At 37.7% G+C, this 11,092-nt stretch overlaps 1 protein-coding gene across 1 annotated transcript; it reads right to left on the bottom strand.

Annotated features, from left to right (window-relative positions):
* Positions 1–2,490: 2,490 nt before the first annotated feature.
* hprt1 (hypoxanthine phosphoribosyltransferase 1) lies at positions 2,491–10,476 on the bottom strand. The gene is given in 10 exon segments (XM_035532375.1): positions 2,491–3,503; positions 3,644–3,720; positions 5,412–5,458; positions 5,638–5,720; positions 5,819–5,836; positions 6,042–6,107; positions 6,746–6,792; positions 6,795–6,931; positions 7,138–7,244; positions 10,350–10,476. Coding segments are annotated over 10 exon segments (657 nt in total). The 5' UTR covers positions 10,377–10,476; the 3' UTR covers positions 2,491–3,455.
* Between the last annotated feature and the right edge of the window lie 616 nt (positions 10,477–11,092).

The raw sequence follows: 11,092 nt of genomic DNA, 5'->3' as shown, positions 1-11,092 counted from the left end.
CGTGCCACGCCGCTGCAGCTGCACACCTCCTCTGCAGCCTGCATGGGGCATGTTGGAGGACTCTTCTGCTGCTGCGCTCCTGCTCCCACAAAGCTTTGCAGGAGACCGTACAATGAAATTTCGGACTTTTTTTTTTACGTTTCGGCGCCATTTTCGATTGGACTTGGAGGTAAGTTTTGGGATTTTTGAGGAAATATTTTTTCATGATTTTTTTAAAGTCTCTCGTTGTCAGTTTGCGAAATTTCTAATAGACTTTTATGAGTCTATCCGTTCGGATGAAGCGAGTTTGAGCTATAATGCATCGTGTCAGCGACGTTTCGCGTCTCAGCACATTTACCCTTCGGACAATTTGTAACTTGCTTGAAAATGAAAGACGAACCGATTTTTTTTAGCAATACTTATAATTAAAACTTGTGCAAATTATCAGTACGCTTTAAAATGTAATGCTCATAAGCGCCTGAATGTCTAGTAGTTTAATAGTTTAGTCTGTGTTGCATTATTTTCCTCAATGTGCTTTCTGGAAAAGATGTTTTTCCAGTGTAGGTTAACGCAATACTTGTTAGGTGTTTTAGCCTATAAGGGCCACATTAGTGACCATCTCTAAACGATAGGGTAGGATATAATCAACTTGTCGATGTCAGGTCTGGGTATATGTAGCATGTGTTTTTGTGTCGCTCAGCCTAAAGATATTTCTTGTATTTATTTAGACCAATGATTGAAGAAGTTGTATCTGCATAGTATGCAATATTGTTCATTAATGTGTTAACACTAGCATGTATGAGCATGTTGTATGCCACATGTAGCCGACGTGGGGATCACGGGTGTATTAGATTATTTTTCATGACAGAGTGAGTAAAAAGGTGATTTAAAAACTATTGATCTATTGTTCCTTATCAATTCAGTTTAGAGGACTATGATAAAGAAGATATATATATTATTCATACCTTTCACAAAATGTTCTAGTTGTTTTTGATAAATTTGTCTTTCACACACAATCGTGAATTTGAGATACGTCGATTTTTATTGCACAATGCAATTATTTTATTTGGTAAGCGTTGCACTAACTGCGCTACACCACAAACTGACATTCAGAAATGGGGATGTTTGGTCATGTCTGACTTGCGCATGGCTACGGTGTCACGTGTCTTACGGCTTAACTGATCATGTAACTGGAAGATGCATTGCAATATTGGTATTAGAAGGGCAGCTACATTTGACTAATATTCTCGTAATGTCAAATACGTGTTGACAAACGTGAATTTATCATTAACTTTTAATAAACGATATATAATATATATATAATTTTTACATTTAATTTATTTGTTTTTATTTTCAGGGAACATTTGTTTTCCCATAACGCCAAAAAAGAGTAAGCAAGCTGAGGCCTGTCTCAAAAGTAATGCCCGTTGTCCTGTTTTATCTTCTTATTCCTCTAGAGGGTACTCTTCTCTTATTGAAATTATTTTGTCATGCAGACCCATCATGTTTTGCCAGTCAATATAAACACATTGTTTTCCCTTAGCATGATTTTAGGAGTCTGCTTTCCTTTTGCCTGATGTGACCTGAAAGTGCACATTTATTTAAAAAAGCCTTGAGAACTTTTGCTGTATTGCATAGCGAGATCTTAAGATTTTTTGATTGTAAATTTTAGTAGAGTACACGTGGACTCTTCATAGTTTTCCCTGGCAAAGGATTTTCTGCCTCTTTATTTATTTGCTGGTGGGTTTACTAGCAGCACATCATGGTTTGTAGTGATAATGGAGATGCAGATCACGAAGGGCTGCTGGGAAAACACCAGCACACTCTACTGTCACATTGATCTGGCACCATTTCAGCAACACGCACGCACACACACGCAAATAATTGCCAGCCTGGAGGCATGTCTGTGAGCTGTGATATAGCAGCACGTCAATACTGGAGTTGAATGATGCAGTATCCAGTGTTACAGTTCTGCTCTAGTAAGGCCTACCAGTGCAATATTGAACTGCAATCTTGAACTCAAGTCTCAACAAAGCTCTCGTTTTAAAAAAGAAACCTGTGAATTGTGATATCTATGAAGTATGATAAAGTGGGAAAACAATTAGAGAAATGCTGTTTACATAAGTCTGATCATTTACTTTTTTCCCCATAAGTGATCTATTTACATTTGGGCAGAATCATTATAAGTAAACAATAATTAAACACAGTGGCCTACTGTAATCTTTATATTTTATTCAAAACCTATTAAAGTTGTGGGTATGCAGCATTACATAAAGTAATCTTATCATTGGGGACTAAAAAGAAATTAGGTTTAACTGCATTCAATACCGCCGTGAGCCATTTGTGTAGCATATGACCTACACTCAGGAATATTACCACAGTGAGCCCATGACCACTGTTAAAAGCTTCTTGGAAGTTTCTTTTTGAAACAAGCAGTTTTGAAAAATAAATTCTATTGCTAAACCAAAAGAAATCCAATTTATAAGATCTTAAATATCACATGACATTACATTCAGTGCAATACATTTTTAATGTGACTGCCTCAGGCCTCTCTAATACAGTGGTCTACTACATGATCACATGATTTACTTTCCACTGTCTCCTTACACGTGGGGGCTTGGGAAGTGCAGTTAAAAGTATACACTTGAAGCCTCAACACCACTTGGAATAATCTGTTGCCGCAGAGACAGTTTGCTCGTTATGTCTAAGGCTAATTGTAAAGCTAGTATTAACATTGCTAAATTGAGAAAGTATGAGATCTTATCACACTTATACACCAGTGTTTGTTAAAGCAAAGGTGAGATTGTGTTTTTGTGGCTATATGACAGCATACAAGTAACCGTGACATTTCCCCCCTCTTAACAAAACTAAATTTATTTAAGCTGCAGTACTGTTACAAAACTGCAGTAAGCAGACAAACAGAAGGCAAAATGAATACAATTACAGTTCACAACAATGTGTAACAGTCATTAAATAAAAAAATTAAACTTCTCTGTATCCATAATTATCCCTGCTTAACCTTGAGATGTATCCAAATTAATTATGAATGCAAATCACATTAGACCTCAAATGTAAATGTACACGATGTAAATGTTTGGCAATAAATTGTTCATTCAGCAAACACTTGAAATTTATCCTATTAAAGCAGCAAATAATAAGAGGTTTGGCGAGGTGTTCCCATAATGTGCTTAATGAAATCTTTAATCTAAGCATGTCTGGCAATATTTATCACACACACAATTTAAATAATATAAATTAAACAATTAAGCCTCCACCCCAAGATTACATTTTGGTTATATTTTATCCAAATGCACTCAAACCAAATTTGACTTTTGGTCACACATATGTTTTAGCCGTTGGGGAGAAAGCTGAGCAAATGTGAGGTGAGCTGCACTTGTGAAATACAGACCAGATATAAAACGGACATCAATAAAAATTATACATAACTAGGGGGGGGGCAGGGCGTTCAGGCCACCTCATGCTTTATACTTCTCTTTTCCTGTTTCACTGATGACGCAGATATGCTGAAAAGCAGACAAGGGGAAACCAAATAGAATGATTTCAATTTGCTTAGTATGTGTGATTTCGTTTGTGAATAGCATGAATAGAATGTTCGCTTATTATGTGAAGTGATTGTGCTTTAGTTTCGGAAACGATGACTTACATTTAAATCTCTAAAGTACTCATTGTAATCTAGTGCATATCCCACCACAAATTTGTCAGGGACCTCAAATCCTACAACTAGAGAAAAAGGGTAAGAAAAAGCAGTCAATTTTTTTTTACTTTACTTCTCTAGTTGGCCAAGATGCAGTCTGTACATAACACAACACACTAGGTACAAGTTCCTACCAAAGATGAACTGAAAATTACTGGGTACCACTTTTCTATTGAGAAAAAAAAAAACATTGCAATGTGTGTGTGCTAATTTAATCATGCTATAGCATGTTTGGTAGAAATCAGTATATAACATTAGCTAGATTTACAAAGTATTATAAAACATCAGCAACGAAAAAGCAACTCATCTTAGCCATGTCCTTAAGGATACTATACAGAAATTATGCATAATTTAACCTACACACATTACACATTTATTAGGCAAGAGAGTATTTTTACCATATTATTTTATGCAGATTTTCCAACTCCAAGCAGTATAAACATGAATTCTTATTGGATTTAAGCATATCAGATGATGTGTATTTGTGTAATGAGGGAGGGTGTGGCCTAAGGAAATCAACACCCAAGGTGTGCATAATTAATTAGGCAGCTTCTTTTCCTCAGGCAAAATGGGCCAAAAAGAGAGTTTGAAGTGACTCAGAAAAGCTAAAAATTGTAAAAAGTCTTTCAGAGGGATGCAGCATGCTTAGAATTGCTAAGATATTGGGCCGTGAGGAAGGTATTCTAGAGAGGGAAGACAGAAACCCGACCACCACTGAACAAGACACGTAAGGTGAAATGTCAAGACTGGGCCAAGAAAAATGTGAAGACAGATTTTTCAAAGGTTTCATGGGCCGATGAGATGAGAGTGACTCCTGATGGACCAGATGGACGGGCCCGTGGCTGGATCAGTAACGGGCACAGAGCTCCACGTCGACTCAGACGTCAGCAAGGCGGAGGTGGGGTACTGCTATGGGCTGGTATTAAAGATGACTAGCTGGACCTTTTCACATTGAAGATGGAGTCAAAATCAACTCCCAAATCTACTGCTAGGTTTTAGAAGACACTTCCTTCAAGCAGTGGTACAGGAAAAAGTCTGCATCTTTCAAGAAGACCATGATTTTATGCAGGACAATGCTCCATCGCATGCATTGAAGTACTCCACTGCGTACTTGCTAGCTAGTAAAGGCCTTAAAGATGAAAAAATAATGACACGGCCTCCATGTGGGACTTGAGAGCCCTTCTTAAATGGGAGCTTTACAGTGAAGAAAAACAGTACAGCTCTCTGAACAGTGTCTGGGAGGCTGTGGTTGCTGCTGCACAAAAAGTTGATCGTCAACAGATTAAGAAACAGACTCCATGAATGGAAGGCTTATGACTGATTGAAAAGAAGGGTGGCTATGTTGGACTGTTTTTTTTTTGTTTTTTTTTTTTTAAGGTCAGAAATGTATTTGTAAATTGAGTTGTTCATTATTCTCACTTTAACAGATTAAAATAAACAAGTGTGATGGGAAAATGTGTTTTTCATTTAGTTGCATAACAATTCTGCACACTAATAGTTGCCCGATAATTCTGCACACAGATATTCTCCTAAGAAAGCCAAAACCTCACTTTTACTTTCTTAAATATTCAGGTTTGAGGTTTATTTACATTTTGGATTGACCGAGAGCACTGTAGTTGTTCAATTATAAAATGAATCCTCAAAAATACAGCTTGCCTAATAATTGTGCACACAATGTACAAATTAAAATTGAATATTCTAAATGTTATATACTTACAGTCTGGTCTGTAGCCAACACTCCTTGGTGTCCTCTTCACAAGCAAACTGGGGGTGGGGTGTTAGAAGGGGGAAAAGTTCTACATTAACTGATTCCCACATCAGAGGGGTGTTTTGTAGAAGAAAAGATAATTGTGCACTGTTGGCCATGTGCAAGGGCTACATACATACACACCCTTACTAAAGTGGCTTTGTCCCCAGTTTATTATACCTGTATTCATCCTTACCTGGCCACCTTGACCATTTTTGGGTTGTATTGCTTGAGGAGTTCTAACAATGTTTTCATTGTCTTCCCAGTATCGATGATGTCCTTTAAAATACAAGTTTCTTTTAAAGACAAATTCCATTTACAAACCTGGTAATTTAAGACATCATCAGCTATTTCATGTGTAATAAATGCAATCATACCTCCACAATCAAGACATTCTTGAAACATGAAAAAAAGGAGCAAAATCATGTTAGTACTTACACTTTAGGCACACTCTCTGATGGAATATGAAACTATGAACTTTGAAAATATTGAGTTAAAAACAGTGAAATTAAGGGACTTGGTCTTAAAACTACATTGTTGTAATAACACACAGTAATGATGAGTGTCAGTCATGAGTAATTTCTCCAGATGGATGCCTACCTTCCCTGTGAGTGTAGATAAATCATCTCCACCAATCACTTTAATCTCACCAGTCGACTGGTCATTCTGTAAACCCCACAAATAAAAGGTAACAAGTGAAAAATCCATATACATAAACTGATATATAATAGTGAATTCGTAACATACATCCAGCCACACAATGTCTAAAAATTAAAATATGAATAACACTGTTTTAGGTCACCTAAACATATGTAAGATAGTATGTGTTTATTTGTATATGAAAACATTACAATAAATAATAGCAATACAATTTTGCAAAAGGGTATCCAAATTCTGCGAGACAGCTAGAGGACCATAAGTTTGCATCCTAAACCTCTCCTCAGTCTTTTAGCATGATAATGACTTTAAACCAATTGAAAATCAAGTAAGACTTGGACAATGCATCTTTGCTGTACTCTCAACATAAGCACATCTGTGAGGGCTCACTTGCACAGGGCAGGCACAGAAATAAAGCCAAAATCAAAAGACGCTTTGAACAATTAACCACATAACCGATTTTTGGAGGAAATAACTGCTGCCCTGATGAATAGCTTCAAGCTATTGAGTGCGGCACGATTTTTGCAAAGTTAAGATATTCAACTAAAGCTGTGGACATTTTGCATGCAAATATTAACTCTAACCAAGAGCAAATCCAACAAATGTGGATGAGTATCATTTAAAATTAAATGGATTTGTTTTGTTACTTGATAGCTCTTAAGGCGAATGAAGTCCACAGTCAAAGAATGGAACGGTCACTGTTGCGGTTAAGTGCTTTGATGTAATCGAGTAGTAGGTCTGCGAAGAACTTGTAGCCTCCTTTGAGCACGCAGAGGGCCACAATGTGGTGGCCTCCCATATTCTTCATGATCTCCCTGGCCAGACGCTCAGTCCTGCAGGAGTTAGGTTTGAGAGAGGCTGCTCAGATCCACTTACTCTCAAATCAACATGGTATCAATTTCCGCGTCTCTACTCAGACAACATGTCTCACGAAGGTCATTTAAAGCACTCAAGCTCCCCTTGGCAGATATAAAAGGCTTGGTGGGGTTCGAAAGGACAGAATCCAGGGTTAAAGGAAAAGTAGGGGCTTGCCTGTTACCTGTCCAAGATGAGCCCATGTGGAATATAGACACGTTCCAGATCATCTGCATAGTGTTTTGGTATGCAAAAGAGGTCCAGGTCATAACCCTGTTCCTCATCACTTATCTGAAACACACAAATAATTTCTAGTTAAAACAGCCACAGACGGATCACAAAAAACAAACAAACAATACAGAGATGGTTAACCCACAGCTGTTCTGTAGCAGGAGGCATTCATAGAGGACAGTAGCACAACAGTGAGCCCTGGCATTCATTCATCTAATGTCACTCAGCCCCTGTGGAGTTTTCATTCAAGATACACAGTAGCTACACAGCCTACATAGCTATTCCAAGGACATTTGAGGGAACATATACAAGTAAATGCAGAAGCAAAAGCACACCAATAGCCAACAGTTACTCCAGCTCCACAACCATACGGACACACCTAACTAATTTCACAACGAGTTGTCAGCTACAAGGACTGAAACTTAATTTAGGAGCTTTAGTTAATGTTGTTATATTTCATTCATGCACGTAACTTTCAGTGCATAACCATTATTTGAAAAGCGAATGAACTAGTAAACCTTTTATTTCCCCTTTTTGAAATTATGAAATAAATAAAGAAATAACTATAGGAGCTCTTACAAATCTTTTGGTGTGCCTTACACTGTTGGCTGCAGCTACAGAAAACTAATACAATGTTTGTGAGATCTTCCTCGTCACTTTAGGACCGATTCCATTAACCATGTGACTTTAAAGACTAGCATTTTCCACAAATTCACAGCTAGCTATCCCACACTTAACTAGCTAGCTCAAGTCAGGAACAATTTGAATATTCTAATTCATCATTCTAACTTGTTCAGAACACAGTAACTGAAAAAAATTCCCTTCAAAATTCAGTGGATGGAGGTTAATGTCATTTCCATTCCCTATATGGCAATACAATGTCAAAGACAACTGAAAACAGGAAGCAAGGTCACATTCATTCCACTGTGAAACTTTCCAGACTATGTAGAATGTCTCGCATCTCTTCTGACCTTATATTAAACATATAGAATGTTATATTAATTATACTGTGTGTGTTTGTGTGAGAGAAAGAGATTATATATAAAAATGAGAGACACACACACACACACACACACACACATACACACACACAGAGGCAAAGAGTGAGATTTTCCGATAAACTTTATTAATGAATTACGATATACAAACCCACTTTACAATAAAAAAAGAAGAAGAAAGATTTAACTCAAAAAATAAAATAAAATTAACAAAAGCCACTCCATTTTTCACAGAGCACAAAACATCATTGTAACCCCAAATATTTTCAAAAGTAGTCAGGTCATTCATAGCAGAATAACACAAAATCTAGCACTATACGACCCTTTACCAAACTTTTAAACATTTGCAATACTGCTATCAGTCCGGCCCTCAAACACTTCCTATTGACCCACACTGCCCTATAATGAAATGATTCAAAAGTTGACATTGTGCGTTCTTCTTCTGTGTGTAATTATACCCACAAATGAGAGAGAGAATTTCAGATGAGTAACTGCAGTAAGAGATTCAAATTTTTTTTAAAAACTACACAGGTTTCTACATAACTACCAATGTCTCAAAGTATTTTTTTTTTTTTTAAATATCTGATTATTCTAATGCATGCTTGTGCTTCCAATATTTGACTTGGATACCATGAAATCATCATTTCTTCACAATTAAGGCAAAAGGAGGGACTATAGTTAATAAATGAATCTAGAATAGGTTCACTGAGAATTCTCTGTTGGTTTTTCCTAAACTCCTGTTACACTAAAATGTCAAATTATCAGAAGGCACTGACAGAGCATACACCCTTGCTGCTGTTTACCTCAGGGTCATGGGGTCTTAAGAATGTTGAGAAATGACACTGTCATATTCAAATTTTTGTATTCCATACCCACAATCTAAAAAACCAGCACATCATATCAGTCGGTCTGGAGCTGCCTCCAGCCAGTAAACCAATACTAAAGTTATCTCTGTTTGCTGAGGGGGAGGTCGCGTCTCTTGTATTTTAGACCTCTGGACTTCAGAGTACAGAACTGTCTTTTTGATAGTGTTGGAGTTTTTAAACTCGGTACATAATTGACATCTTTTTTTTTTTTTTTAAAGTTAATAAAATTAAATGTTTTAGCTCACATGGCTGTCACATGCCTCTCCTTGTGAGCTTGGTAGGTCTTTCGGTTCTTTTGGGTGAAGTATTTTTATTATTTGCCAGCTTTACCATGAGAGCCAAAGTCCTAAAGTGACATGTATTCGCAACAGTGACGTCATCAAGGGTGATGCCACTTGATTCAAATCTTATAATCTTGCTTGCGCAGTCACGTAAACAAAAATCAACAACAACAGCAAACAATACTAACAGTAATACTAATTTAATTATGAAAATAGATGTGATTTGAGCATGATACTATTTTGCCTACGAATTCTCATTATGTAGGTTATCAGCGTTCAGAGAGAGAATGGCTTTCTATTCTATAAAACCCCACACAGGAGTTGCCACCGGCCCTTTTCAATGAGTTTAAACCGGGTTTATATATTCTTTAAAAGGTTGTCAATTCAAAAGTAAAGACATATGCTGCTTGTTGACAATTAACTATTTGGTATGTGTTTAAAATGATTTCCGATATCAGCTTGCAAATTCTAAACACACGCCAGTTAGTCCACTTTAGTAGCTCATTGTATTGCTAAACAGATTTCATATGGCGCTAAACAGAATAATCACGTCCACCACTCCATCAACTATAGGCCTAAATCGCCTATAGTTTTACTATATGGAAGGAAATGGACATAGCTTTATATAAGCCGGTTAACAGAAGGGCTACGCCCCGAATCTGTTTGAATAAAAACGTTAATTTATTGACCACACAGCGTCCTTGTTTTCGCTGCCGACACGCCTGAAGGGATGAAAACGCTTTGCATGTGCTTGGCCCTACACGCATGCCGAGGCCCTACCGCATGAAAAGCGACGGCCAAGCTAACCTAGCAACCCCCATAAAACAAAACCCCATAAACGTAAAACAATAGGCTGTCCGTTTCGGAAGCATTTGGTAACAGTAGCAAAGTCGTAGTTATCGTCTTAGATTATACAGCATTCGCTTAAACCGTTCACTGCAGTATTGCGAAAGGTAGGCACGTGAGGAGCCTGCTTCCTGGCGGACTCCGGTGTACGGCGCCATAAAAGGCAATACATACCACGACGCAGGAGCTGGAGGTCGCCATGTCCGCACGATTGCAAAAGTCGTCGCGACGGAGCGGGATGGACGACTGCTGCTGAGCTGCCCTCTTCACCTGCGCAGGTTTTCTCCTGCGGCAGATTGTTGCGCGCACTTGCAAGTCTGACGACCAATCAGTGTTCAGTGAAACGGAAGGACCGCCTACTTACAAATAAAAGCGTCCCTTTGGCGAACGTGCTCGAGGTCCAGCCGCCGCTATAGTACTGAAAAGTAAAGATTATTTTTGAGTAATTAAAGTTGCATCGTATCCTATGTCCCTAATTACTAATTAAGCGCCTTCAAGAATTATTCGTAGGTAGTTTGGATTACGTACGAATTTAGGTCATGGAGCCGACTTGAGTTGTAGAATGAACAAGGTATCGTCCATAGGAAGAAAGTGATGACGTTTTTGACTTAATGAAACGCTGAGAGTACAACTCTAAGATGTTAATGACAGTATTGCAAATGTAAAAGCATCCAAAATTAGTTTAGTTCAGATCCCAAGACAATTTTCTTAATATTAAAAAGGGTGATTCATATATAGTGTATTGTTTGAGTACTAGACCAAAGAGCTGATCCCTCTGTTTGTGTACCAATGCCAAGTACAGTATCTCAACTTTACGGTTAACAATATGAATCCAATACAGTTGATAGCAGTGTACTACTGATTGAGACTGTTTCAATATGCTCCCTCACTGGTACATTTGCATTGCACAAGTCTTA

The sequence above is a fragment of the Electrophorus electricus genome, chromosome 12 (assembly GCF_013358815.1).
Source record: "Electrophorus electricus isolate fEleEle1 chromosome 12, fEleEle1.pri, whole genome shotgun sequence".
Classification (NCBI taxonomy): domain Eukaryota; kingdom Metazoa; phylum Chordata; class Actinopteri; order Gymnotiformes; family Gymnotidae; genus Electrophorus; species Electrophorus electricus.
This window is presented reverse-complemented; position numbering and strand designations above follow the sequence as displayed.